Source organism: Tamandua tetradactyla, chromosome 16 (genome assembly GCF_023851605.1).
Source record: "Tamandua tetradactyla isolate mTamTet1 chromosome 16, mTamTet1.pri, whole genome shotgun sequence".
NCBI classification, from domain to species: domain Eukaryota; kingdom Metazoa; phylum Chordata; class Mammalia; order Pilosa; family Myrmecophagidae; genus Tamandua; species Tamandua tetradactyla.
The window spans coordinates 30,826,284-30,839,059 of record NC_135342.1 but is presented as its reverse complement, the minus strand read 5'-3'; the positions used below and the strand labels follow the sequence as shown (position 1 = coordinate 30,839,059).

At 48.7% G+C, this 12,776-nt stretch overlaps 1 protein-coding gene across 4 annotated transcripts in view; it reads left to right on the top strand.

Moving 5' to 3' along the window:
• The window catches only part of CD22 (CD22 molecule), a 31,102-nt gene extending 18,353 nt beyond the window's left edge, over nucleotides 1-12,749 (top strand). The window contains exons 5-17 of one of the 4 annotated variants that reach the window (XM_077132126.1): nucleotides 104-359; nucleotides 604-966; nucleotides 2,239-2,532; nucleotides 3,582-3,839; nucleotides 3,991-4,254; nucleotides 5,180-5,437; nucleotides 5,638-5,901; nucleotides 5,984-6,247; nucleotides 8,050-8,146; nucleotides 8,281-8,356; nucleotides 8,536-8,660; nucleotides 9,076-9,151; nucleotides 9,470-12,747. In XM_077132126.1, coding sequence (XP_076988241.1) covers nucleotides 326-359; nucleotides 604-966; nucleotides 2,239-2,532; nucleotides 3,582-3,839; nucleotides 3,991-4,254; nucleotides 5,180-5,437; nucleotides 5,638-5,901; nucleotides 5,984-6,247; nucleotides 8,050-8,146; nucleotides 8,281-8,356; nucleotides 8,536-8,660; nucleotides 9,076-9,151; nucleotides 9,470-9,601 — 2,505 coding nt within the window. In that variant the 5' untranslated portion in view covers nucleotides 104-325 and the 3' untranslated portion in view covers nucleotides 9,602-12,747. Of the gene's footprint in view, nucleotides 1-103; nucleotides 360-603; nucleotides 967-2,238; nucleotides 2,533-3,581; nucleotides 3,840-3,990; nucleotides 4,255-5,179; nucleotides 5,438-5,637; nucleotides 5,902-5,983; nucleotides 6,248-8,049; nucleotides 8,147-8,280; nucleotides 8,357-8,535; nucleotides 8,661-9,075; nucleotides 9,152-9,469 lie in introns of those variants that run through there. The other 3 variants (XM_077132125.1, XM_077132127.1, XM_077132128.1) reach the window with 3 other exon arrangements.
• The last annotated feature ends 27 nt before the right edge of the window (nucleotides 12,750-12,776 follow it).

The window sequence follows — 12,776 nt, the reverse complement described above, 5'->3', positions numbered from 1 at the left end:
AGAGCTTGACAGGGAGTTTATAAAATGATGGATGGATGGAAGGGTGGATGGATAGATGGATGGATGGAGTGAGTGAGCCTAAGAGTGGGTGCTGGCCCTACAGGATCCTTGGGCTGAAGGGAAAGACCCAGTATACCCAAAGAAGTACCTGGGAGCATCCAGAATTCTACATCTCTTCCATGCAACCGGACATGGTCCTCCGGCGGCAGTTGGGAAAAGGGGTTGGAGCTCAGTGTGGGCAAGAAAAGCTGCCTGAAAAAGTTAGTGATCCGATGGCTCAAAGACAAACTCTTCCCGGTGCAGGCATCTGCCTAGACAGGACACCATGCGTCTCCTTGGTCCCTTGCTCCTGCTTTTTGGTAAGGACTGTGGCCGAGATGGGTGCTTGGGTTCTGGGATGGCAGCAAGAGATGCAAAATTTAGGAAAGCTCTGGGGCTGGAAGAATATATGTGGGGTAAGGTGGGAAGAGGCAAGATATATCCACACTTCTCTCTTTGGGTATCTCACTAGCTTTCCCTCTATCCTCGGAGGACAGTCTTTATTCCCTTGAAAGCCCTCCCCTCCCCACAATAATGCTTTCTGATCATTGTGATGGGTTCCAGAGTACTTAGCTTTCTCTGACTCATATCGGTGGAAGATTGAACACCCCAACACTCTCTACACCTGGAAGGGGGCCTGCCTCTGGATTCCCTGCAGCTACAAGATCCCAGGGAACAGAGATTCCCTGGAAAACTTCACCCTGTACCAGAATTACGTGTATGACGACATCACTAAGAACTTTAGGGGGACCATCCTCTATGAGAATTCAAAGCCCAGGATGGGAAGGGTGCGGTACATAGGTGATAACAAGCAGAACTGCAGTCTGAGCATCAACCCTGTGGACATCAAAGACAATGGTTGGCTGGGGCTGCGGATGACATCGGGGGATGACAAGTGGATGGAGAAAATCAACGTCAATGTTTCTGGTAAGGCTTTGGGTGAAGGGGGCCACTGCCTTGGGCAAGGACAGAGAGGGAAATGAGAAATACCCTGACTCCCTGAAGCAGCGGAGGGTCACAAACCAAGTTTGTCTGCAGCAGTCAGGCAAGGGATGCAGACAAGTGAAGCTGGTGGCATAAGGCAATGGGGCATGAGCACTCCATCCACCTTTAGTGGGGCACTGCCCCTCAACCCCTGTCCTTTCTGCCATGAGTGAATTGAAGTTCCAGGTTCCCAGAGACAATTCCTTTTTTCCCTTTGGCTTTTAAAAAAAGAATTTATTAAGTTGCAAGTTTATAGTTCTAAAGCTATAAAAATTACCAAACTAATGCATCCAGGGAAAGATACCTTGGCTCAAGAAAGGCCAATGGGTCCAGAACACCTCTGTCAGTTGGCATCTGCTGGGGTTTTTGGCTTCTTCTTTCAAACAGCTTCCCCAGGAGTGTTTTCTTTCTTTATCTTCAAATGTCACTGCCTGTGTCAGCACTTTAGGATTTTTTTTTCTTTCTTTTTGTTCATGGGCTGGGAATCAAACCCAGGTCTCCCACACGGAGGTGAACATTCTACCACTGAACAATCTGTGCACCCTCTAGATATGATTTTTTAAGAGGAGCTTGAAATCAGCATTTTCAAGTGAAATCTCCCAATATGTTAATATTTGTGACTAATTCTAGTTATCTCTTGCATGGGCTAAACAACATCCATATAGCGATTGAATGTGACCCATCAAATACAGACCTGGGGCCCCTGCCCTGGGGAGTCTGGCATCTCCATTCCACAGCCTATTTCTTTGGTGGGAGGTTCTGAACTTCAGGCCCTGCAGTTTGAAGGGTGTCCCAGCCCCAGGGATGGCAGAGATTGGCTGCACACAGACTCATCCCACTGGGGGGGCATTGCTAGAATGTTGCGGATAATGTGGCCATTAAACAAACAGAAGTTTACCCTGAAAGTTAAGAAATACGTGCTGAACTAAACTTAGGGAGTAAATGATCTTGAGAACATTTGGAAAATTGCCATCAGGAAGTAAAAATGAAATTAGTATGAAATGAAATTCCTAAGGAGGTTTAATATTCAAAAGACCTTTTGGAGAGGATCTTGGCTGGACAAAGGTGATTAAAAGCAAAGAAAGGTGGGATGGGGAGAGATGGAAGGGACCAGCAAGGGATGGCTAACAGGTTATTTGGGGGCAGGAAGTGAGAAATGGGGTGGAAGGGGCTGGTAAGCATCAGGCCTCCAGCAGAGTCCCTGATCTTCTGCAGAAACACCTCTTTCACCGCACATTCAGCTCCCTCCGGAAATCCAAGAGTCCCAGGAAGTCACTCTGACCTGCTCACTGAATTTTGCCTGCCCTGAGTACCCGATCCAATTGCAGTGGTCCCTGGAGGAGTCAGCTAAAACCTGGACCTACCTGACCACCAAGACCGTCTCCACCCAGAGCCAACTCACATTCTATGCGCAGTGGACCCACCACAGGAAGAACCTGACCTGCCAGCTCTGGAATCACGCAGAAGAGCGGATACTCTCTGAGGAAACGGTGCTGCTGGATGTGAAGCGTGAGTCTCCCTGGTGCTCCCACGGGAAGGACAAAGTCCTTTTCATTTCTTCCCCAACCCACTCAGAGGGCATTGAGACTATCGGGGGCCATGGAAGGAAAGTATAGTCAAGCTGTGGTCACCTAGCTGCACAGAACTGTGTTTCTGGTGTTGCAGGAAACTGATTCACTTCAAGATCTGCTTTGGTCTAACAGATACCTCATCTATTCTCAAGCCACAACATGGTTTAAGGATCATCTGCTTAGTGTCTATTCTCCTTAGGGAGAATATTTTTCAGATCATTATTCTGGGCCTCATTCCTTCCTTCAATAAACACATATTTTACACCTCCCTAGGTACCTGACCCTGTACAGCTGCCAGGGACAGAGCAGTAGGCAGACAAAGTGCCAGCTCCTTGTGGGGAGACGTAACAGTGGAGAGACAAACATCAAATAGATTAACAAAGGAAAGATGGACTACACTGGCAGAGAGTGATGTGAGTGTATTAAGAAAGAGGGACTGACAGATAGCCACCTCCCTGAGAAAGGTGAACATCTGAGCTAGGACCTGAGTGAAGGGAGGGATCAAAGCAGGACATTTGGGAGAAGACCAACCCAGGGAGAGGAAAGAGCAATGACAGAGCCTTGAGGTAGAAGTTGCTCAGTGTGCCCACGATTGCAACTGAACAAGAGGGTGAGGCTGATGCGTGGTGAGCCCAGGAACTGAGTGGTGAGGAGGAAACAGAATGCTAGGTCACGAGGACCATGGTGAGGGTTCTGGATTTTATTCTAAGCATAGAATCCACAGAATGGTTTTGAGCAGGGGAGTGAAAATGTTTCATGGAAGGTCTTAGGAATTACTATTGGCTGCTGGTGGAGACTGGATGATAGAGGAAGAAGAAAAAACAGATAGACCAGTTAGGAGGTGGTGACAGTCATTCAGTTGCTTGGAGCAACCCACCCTTGTTGACCTTGTTGACCTTAGTCTGAGCCAAAGCACTGCACTTCTCACCACCTTCTATCTTCTGAGAATTTCCTTTCCCCTCCCCCACTGCCCCTGTGCCCCTGCAGATTGTCCAAAGATCGAGGTCAGTCCCAGAGAAGCCACTGTCATGGAGGGAGAAGACGTGACCCTTACATGCCACGTCATCAGCAGCAACCCAGAGAGCCAAAGTGTATCCTGGTATAAGGACGGGAACCGACTGAGGGAGAAGGAGTACAACCTAACTCTGTCCACAGTGACCAAGAAGGAGAGTGGAAAGTACCACTGTGAGGTCCGCAATTCTGTGGGCTCAGAAAATTCAAAAGAAGTGGTCCTCCAAGTGCAGTGTAAGCCCCCTCAGAACAGGAGAGAGGGCAGGCAGGGAGGGGATGGGGGAAACCAAGCCCTTGAAAGGTGAACAGTGGAGGCACTCAGGGTTACCTGCACACATCAGAGGGCTCTTCTCACTTTCCCTTTTGCCTCTGCCCCTTCTTCCAGATGCTCCAGAACCTTCCAAGGTTCAGATCCTTACTTGGCCAGTCACGGAGAAAAGCTCAGTGAAGCTGATTTGTATATCACTAGCTTATCCTCCTCCAACAAAGTACACCTGGTATCACAATGGGAAACAAGTGCTGGGGATGACAGAAAAGAATTTCCAGATCCCAAAGGTCCTCCTTGAGCACGCTGGGAGCTATTCCTGCTTGGCAGAGAACAGTGTTGGTCCTGGACAGGTTGGTCAAGAAACTGAGTTGGACGTACAATGTGAGTAGTCACAGAGCTTCTGGATTCTAGGGAGAGAGCATAGGGGTGAGGAAAGGAGGAAGGTCAATAGGGTGCAGGGGAGGCCCATGTCCTGTAACAGAGAGTGAAAAAGAAGCCAAGGTCTCCTAACATGTGAATGTCTGAGGGCAGGTGCTTTGTCTTTTGCTCACAGTTGTACTCCCAGCACCTAGAACAGGGCCTGGCTCATGAAAGGTAGATGTTTGCTGAATGAATGAATGACAAGATGCCATTCATGAGAGGGACATGGAAGTTTAGTGTTACCAAGCAGTGGCTGAATCCCAGAAAGGATCCTGAAGTTTTCAGGGAGAACTGGTCAACACATTTCATGACCGCTCCATCATTTGACACTTTTTAACACAGTTAACCTTGGCATTGGTTGGGCCCAGGATAAAAAGAATTCATAGGTTTGATCCATGGATCCTGAAATGTCATTGTTTGAGCTAAATGTACTGATGGGGTTGTCCAGGTCTTGGGCATCTAGACAGCAAGACAGACAATCACAGCAGCAGCAGCTAATGCTTACTGAGTACTTGCTACTGCCACCCTCTGCTCTAAAGGGACCATCTCATTTCATCCTTACAACAAACAGTTCCATGAAGTTAGATACTCTCATTAGGACCCCACTGACAGAGTAAACTGAGGCCTGCAGGCCACAGTCTCACAGTTCTAAGTGCTCTTAATCACTTGACCACCTACTTCAAACCACAGCCAGGACAAATGGCCAAAAGAGGGTCTCTGTCTTCACAAAGATGTAAGAGGTAAGCACTAGCTAGCCTCCAGTTGACTGATTTAGGAGCTGTGCAAGTGCAAGGGACAGATTGAGGGAGAGAGGAAGCAGGAAAGAAAATTTTATTATGGACACCAGACTTTTCTTCACCTACCTCTGTTTTCTTTTTTCTCTTAGATTCCCCTAAGGGGGTGACCACGGTGATTCAAAACCCCACACCAATTCAAGAAGGAGAAGAAGTGACCCTGTCCTGTAAATATAATTCCAGTAACCCTGCAGTTATCAGATATGAATGGAGCCCTCATGTTTTCCGGGATAAGTCAAACTCTGCACTGCTGATTATTCGAAAAGTTGCCTGGGATGTTGGACCAATCGCCTGTGCAGCCTGTAACTCCTGGTGTACATGGGCTCCCCCTGTCAACCTAAATGTCCAGTGTGAGTGACTTGGGCAGGAACATCTGGGAGGAGGTAGCCCAGCTGGGATATGAGGACCGAAGGGCAAGGAGGCTGGAGCGTAGACCACAGTCTTCTTATCTTGAGGGACGAGAACAAGGCTTCAGGCCGAGGGAGGAGGTGCTGGGGGCAGGAAGAATGAGAGAGACCTGAGAAATCAGCCTGAGGCTCTCACTCTGCAGATGCCCCCAGAGATGTCAGGGTCCTGAAGATCCACCCCCATCTTGAGGTTCACTCTGGGGACCAGGTCATCCTCCGATGTGACTTCTCAAGCAGCCGCCCTGAAGAAGTCCACTTCTTCTGGGAGAAAAATGAAAGCCTGATAAAGACAGGAAGACAACTGATCTTTGGCTCAATCTCCCCAGAAGATGCTGGCAATTACAGATGCTTGGTCAACAACTCCATAGGACAGAATACATCTGAGGCCTGGAAGCTCCAAGTGCTGTGTAAGTAACCAGAGCTGGTGGCTGACAGCGGAGAAGAGCCGGTGACTGGTGACCCATATACTGATTTCATTTCCCCTTCCAGATGCACCCAGGGGGTTGCATGTTTCCATTGCCCCGAAAGACAGCGTGATGGAGGGCGAGAAGGCAGTCCTGGTATGCAAGAGCGATGCCAACCCTCCGGTCTCCCAGTATACTTGGTTTGATTGGAACAACCAAAACCTCTACAATGCAGGCCAGACACTGAGATTGGAGCCTGTGCAGATCCAGCACTCAGGGGCCTACCGGTGCCGGGCCACCAACCAGCTCGGTGTGGGCGAGTCAGCCCCCAGCACCCTCACTGTCTACTGTAAGGCCCCTTCCCACTTCTGCTCATGTTCCTGTCTGGGCCCCGCTGCTTCTATGGTTCCCCCCGACCCCCCGAAGTCTATGCCCTCCAGACCACTTTGCCCTTCTTCCCTCTCTCCCCTTTCCTGTTGGCCCAGCCCAGCTTGTCTACTTGACCCCTTCTCATCCCCCCTCCCATCTGGCTCTGTAACCCTGCCCTGAAGCTCACCTGTCTCTAAGACTCACTCTGTTTCTCTTTCCCTCCCTCCTGCCCATTCTCTTCTGACTCACCTCCTCTAAGCTGCCTCCACCCTGCAGACATCCTGAGCCCCTACTGGCTTCTCTGTCCATCTCTGTTTCTCTCTGTGTCACCCTTATTATGGTGCTTGCTTTTAGCTTTTGAGATTTTAATGCTTTTTTTTTAAAGACAGTATAAGGACATGGTGATAAAAGATTAAAACATCACAAAAGGGTAAGAGTGGAAAGGCAGACGCCACTTACTCTTGAACTCTGAGAATTCTAGCTGCAGCCTCTGTCCTCAAGAGACAGCCACTGTTAAGAGCTTGTTGTGTCTTACAGAGATACTTTACAGGCACAATGTACAGATATGGATCTGTGTCCACACCCTTCTTGTGACACAAATGGTCCTGGACTTTTCTTCATATCTGCCACACTACAGTTGGGTATCAATGCATAGACAAAGTGTCTAAAGAATCTGAAAACATAGGGGAACTATTTATTTATTGTGCTTTTTCAGATTAATGCTTGGAGCTTTAAATTGAGAGGATCATTTCCTGCAAAGCTGGAGGCTAAATGCAAACATTCTGAGCATGTAATATGGAAATGTCACTAATATGTTTGCTGTCTCTAGACTTTTCAGACCCCCTTTTTCTAGGGACTGCACTGTTTTCCATTGTATGAATGTCACATCACTTATCTCCCCAGTGCCCTCATCAAGGCTGTTTGCAGTCTGGGCATAACTACAAAGATAGCTGCTGGATTAATTCCTACATGGAACTGCTCGGTCATAGCAATAGGTACATTTTTTAAAAACATTTTTATTGTATAATATAACATATATACAAATAAAAAAAGAAAAAAACAATAGTTTTCAAAGTACTCTTCAACAAGTAGTTACAGGGTAGATCCCAGAGTTTCTCGTGGTCTACCATACAATCGTCTCATAATTTTCCTTCTAGCTGCTCTAGAATATAGGAGACTAGAAGGAATAAATGCTTTTTTATCATCACAATTGACTTTTATTTTTTTTGTAAAAAATAACACATATACAAGGGCTGGCCACGGTGGCTCAGTGGCAGAGTTCTCACCTGCCATGCTGGAGACCTGGGTTCATTTCCCGGTGCGTGCCCATGCAAAACAAACAAACAAAACATATATACAAAAAAGCAATAAATTTCAAAGCACACACCACAATTAGAAGCTTGGCATGGGTTATAATTCCATAATTTTAGGTTTTTACATAGGTGTTCTGATAATATTGCCAACCTGCCCACTGATAAAGATGGACCCATTTATGAGGCTAATGTCCTCTGTGGATGACCGTGTGGGTCATAAGGCAGGAGCTCCTCCTGAGAAAGAACTAACCTTTTCACCCTAAGGGGAGCTACAGGGGGTAGGGTCTGGCTACTCGCTATTTCTCTGCATAATTCCCCCAAGCATGAAGGAGGAGGAGTGCAGGGAAGGACAGTGGCTGGATACAGAGAGGAGCCAACAATGCCTTCCAGGTAGATGCCACAGGGCAAAGCTGGCTCAGCACCTGCTTTTGGCAGCTGGCATTGACTGAGGGCCTCATCCCTCCAACAGATAGCCCCGAGACCATCGGCAGGCGAGCGGCTGTGGGAATCGGGATCTGCCTGGCTGTCCTCATCCTGACAATGTGGGGGGCCAAGCTTCGCCAAAGGTGAGCCCCTCCCACTGCCCACCAGCTTCTCTCTCCCTTATTTGCTCCTGACTCCAGATGCTGACTCATGAAGACCCCAAAAGGCTTGATACCCATTCCCTTGACCCTCACTGAGTATCTCTTTATCTCTGTAGCTGGAAAAGGATTCGGGATCAGCAGGGGTTTCAGGAAAATTCCAGTGGGCAGAGCTTCTTTGTGAGGAATAAAAAGGTAGGATGGGAGAAAGATTAATAGCAGGGTGGAACCCTTGGAGTTGAGCAAAGAAACTAGGCTAAGAAGAGTAACCAAAGAAAAGTTCTGTGGAGTGATCTGGGGAGTTATAGGCCAAGGGAAGGGAGTCGGGAGTGAGGAAAGGAGTGGTTAGAGCTGAAAGTTTCTCTCTCTCCCAGATTAGAAGGACGCCCCTCTCTGAAGGCTCTCACGCCCTGGGATGCTACAATCCAGTAATGGAAGATGGAATTAGCTATGCTGTCCTGAGCTTCCCCATCAGCAGCACAGACACAGGAGGAACTGGGTACTGAGGGCACTGGGAGGTGACATTTGTGCCCCGAGGGATGTGGGAGAACAAGCTTACGCCCGCCTGCTCTCTTTGTGCCAGGCTGTGCCAGGCACTGCCAGATACCCATTAAGTCCTTCTGCCTGCATTACAACCCTTGGGAGAAGTAATTGTCTACCAAGTCATGCCAGTTTCTGCGAGCCAGGAGCCTGCCTGTCTAGAGTTGTCTTTAACACCGAGGCCAGGACTTTGCAATACATTCACTTATTTGGCACATATTTACTGGCTTCTGCTGTGAGCATCAGGCACTGGAGATGTAGCAAATTATTTTCAGCTTAGGGGGCCACACTGGGTGGGACTTCTGGGGGGCCTAGGGGAGTTGGGAGTAGGAGGACTGATTGGTTTGTGCTCATTTATCTGTCCTCTCTCTCAGGGGTGCAGGGACCTCAGCCAGTGTCCCAAATAGGGATGATACAGTCACTTATTCTGTGGTGCAGAAGCGTCAAGTGGTAAGAGGGCAGGGCTGTGGGTCTGGGGTGTGGGTGTGGTCTGGCCTTAACTTTAAGTCTTCTATGAGAAGAACTTGGTCACGCATGGGTGGCACGGGAAGGGCCTTGGGGAGGGTTGTCAGGCACTGGTGTGGGCAGAGCCTGCGCAGACACCTCCAAGCCTTAGAGACCAACTGCAGTCAGTTTCTGGAGAAGGGAGTACCATTTGGTTCTCGGACAATCTCTCCTCCAAGAATTGAGGCAGGAATGGGCAGGGAAAGTAGATGGAAGGAGGATGGGGTCCATGAGGGCCAGCTGACCATACTGCGGCTTCCTCAGGGCGACTATGAGAATGTGACTCCAGACTTTCCAGAAGACGAGGGGATACATTACTCAGAGCTGGTTGAGTTTGGTGCCGGAAAGCGGCCTCCGACCCAAGAAGAAGTGGAATATGTGACTCTCAAGCACTGAGAAGCAGGACTGGCTGTGGTGGCTGTCAGGGCAGCCAGGGCCAGGGTGGTCCTAGAGTTTCTGGAGTTCCAGCTGCACAGCCACTAAGTCACTCAATTACTTCCTCCCCAGTCAGTGTAGGGACCCTTGTGTGCATGCCAGAGCCAGAATACCCTCTCAGCATGTAACCCTTCTGATGGGCCTATCCCTCGTCTAACTCTTCTCTCCTTCCCACTCAGAAACTCATCAAAACACCTACTCTGTGCACTACAGCGTCCTCTGTCCCTCGCCAAGCCACCCGCCACCATGTTGCTCCCCCAACCCTGTCCCTGGCTGGCTATGCACAAGCTTGGATCAGCCAGGTCACTATTCTCTCTTCTCCGCCCCCGCCTTTTCTCATCCCTTTGACCCCCCAGCCCTGCTCCAAATTGCTACTCTTGAATCATATGCTCAATTTCTGCCTCTGTGATAAAGCCTAGGGGAAGAAGGACAGAAGTAGGACAGAAAGAGGGACTGTCCTCCGCTGGTTTCTCCTTTAGAAACATGTCTACATGTAAGCTAAGCATTCCAGACAGGATGCTTCAGTCCACACCCGCAGGGGTCTCATGATCTGAGACAGACACATGGTGTGCACAAACATGCAGTGCGCACGGAGCTGTAAAATAAAATGGCTCAGCTACAATTTCAAAGAACCCGTGAACTACTTTTAGCCTTGGGAGGCCAGGGTGTTTGGGGATGGGGAGATGGAGGAGGCATTGGGCATTGTGAGGCTTGGGGAGAAGGAAAGGCAGTCATGGTAATTTCAAGATCAAATCTACAGCACGGAGAGAGTGCCCTGGCTTTGTGACCGGGCAAACATGAATTTGAATTGAGACTCTTACACCTAACAAGCAGAGTGATCTGGGGCAAAGTTTGCCAACTTCCCTGAGCCTTGGTTTCTTTTTCTGTAAAATGAAAATGCCATCACTGCCTTGCAGGTGGCAAAAGAGGAAGTGAGGTATAACCTCATAGATGCTGGAGTCGTATTAGAAGAAACTTAGCACAGCAGTCAAAAGTCCCTGAAAAACAATTCCTGTCTTCTATTTGCAGCCCTTGAAGGATGTAAAAGGGGAAGCCAATTCATTACAGCTATTCTCAAAAGTCACCCTACCAATTTCTTTCACAACCTGTAGCTGCTTACAAACTCATTGAAGGCCAACTGCCTTGAGAAACCTCACAGCTTTTCTGTCTTTCACCATCATCCCCAGTAGTTCTCTATTATGTTCACAGATTCAGACTTTTCGGTAAGCCTGTCCACCTTTCCCTTCACTTATCAAGTTTGATCTTTCTCCAACCATTCTCCTGCCTCTGCCAATGGGCTAAGACCCTTCTCCTTAGAGGGCCGGGAGCATGTGATCAATAAGTCACCAAGATGATGAATGTCAAATCTCTGGTGCTCCAGAAGTGCCACCATCTTTTTTTCCCCCTCCTTTCCCATCTCAGCTCAATACCAGAGTGCTTTCTAAGAGAAGAAATTCTGGTCATTTCTGGAATTATGGTCGAGTGAAGTGCTGGTTTCTCCATCAGTCCACTTTGTCTGCAGTTTGATTTATTGTGGGCACCATTAACTTTTCTAAGGCCTAGAAATATTTCTGGAGAAAGGAGAGAAATCAACAATTGTTTAAATGAAAGGGGAAGGGTTTGGGGGTTTCTATGTCCAAAATGAAGTACAGTGTCATTTGTTCATTCACTCATTCATCAAACATTTCTGAGTATCTTTCAATGCACCTGACACTGAGTCAGGTGCCAGGGGGACAAAAGCAGTAAGACCCAGCCCCAATTGCAGGGATCTCAATAGTCTAGGGTCCCCAAAAGGTCTTAGAGTAGGGTCCACTCTAGCGAGTAAGTGAGGCCTAGGGCAGTCTCCCTGGCAACCAGCAGGTGCCTACCCATCCTGTCCCTGAGCCCAGCTGCTGACATAAACCTCCTTCATGACCAATTAGCCATGAGATGCAGCTGTCAACAAGCACCGTGGAAGCCTGCAGAGCAGGTGAATGGGAGCTCTGAGGTGAGGCCAGGGACTCCAGACCACAGGCAGCCCTCTGTGTAGCCCCAGATCCCACCATCCTCCCAGAACCCAGGCAACTGGCCATTCATTCAGCAATGTTTACTGAACACCTTCAAGGCAATACACAGCACACAAAACAGATTGAAATATTTGCCCTCTAGTAGCAGAGATAGCAAATAAGAGGCTGCTGAGTGACCGGTGCTGTGAATCAATACAAGACCCAACTGGAAGGAGGGGTCTTGGATCGGGCATCAGGGAAGGCTCCTTGGGGATGTGACACTGGGCAGAGACCTGAACTGGGGTGGGTGGTGTCAAAGCCAAAAAGATCCTGAAGACTGGATACCTCCCCCAGCGCTCAGCTGCATTCTTCCCCCAAATGCTTGTTACAGCATGCAAATGAAACTCCTTTTAAATTTTTCCTCAGTCCTGCCAGTTCTTCAGTGTTTCCCAAATGCAAACAACAGACAGTGGGTAGTAAGTTCTTCAGCATTCAGAGTGAGGTTCTGGATCACATATGTAGGACCTGGAGAGGAGGCAACCAAGAACAAATTCCACAACTTTGAGCTATAAAAGGATCAGAGAAGGTCATTTCTTTGGAGAGAGTTGTTGAGATACTGAGAATCCCATTTCTTACTATCGTGATGACTAACCCTAGGGGAGGGATGAGAGATATTCCCCCAACTGAAACCTGGTGAGAGGGGTTTCAAGGAAACCACTGTGGCCAGGCCTGAGTGAGTACTGTCCAGTGTCCCCACATGAGCGTCCCAGAAGAGACACAGCTTTGGTATCATTCAGCCCGGAGAGAGGCAGAGTGGAGATCACAGCCACACTGCTCTAGTGTGACTGGGCAAGACCTTGCTTGTGCCTTGCTTTTCCTCCTTCCCTCTCCTACCAATACCGACTGGGCTGGAAAGCACTGTCACCAAGCTAGAAGGAAAAGGCCAAGGGCAAGGCAGGAAAATAAGAGGAGCCCTCTCCTCACAGAAGGCGTGTGCAGGCTGCACACGGTGGGGGAGGGGAAAAGCTTTGCCTTGGAATGAAGTTTTCATTATCCCACATATTCATGACTAAACTGAGACACTTTGGGTGACCAAAGTGACTGGAGTAAGCCCCTAAGGCATGGATTCTGCCCACGATTTCATCTAGGAG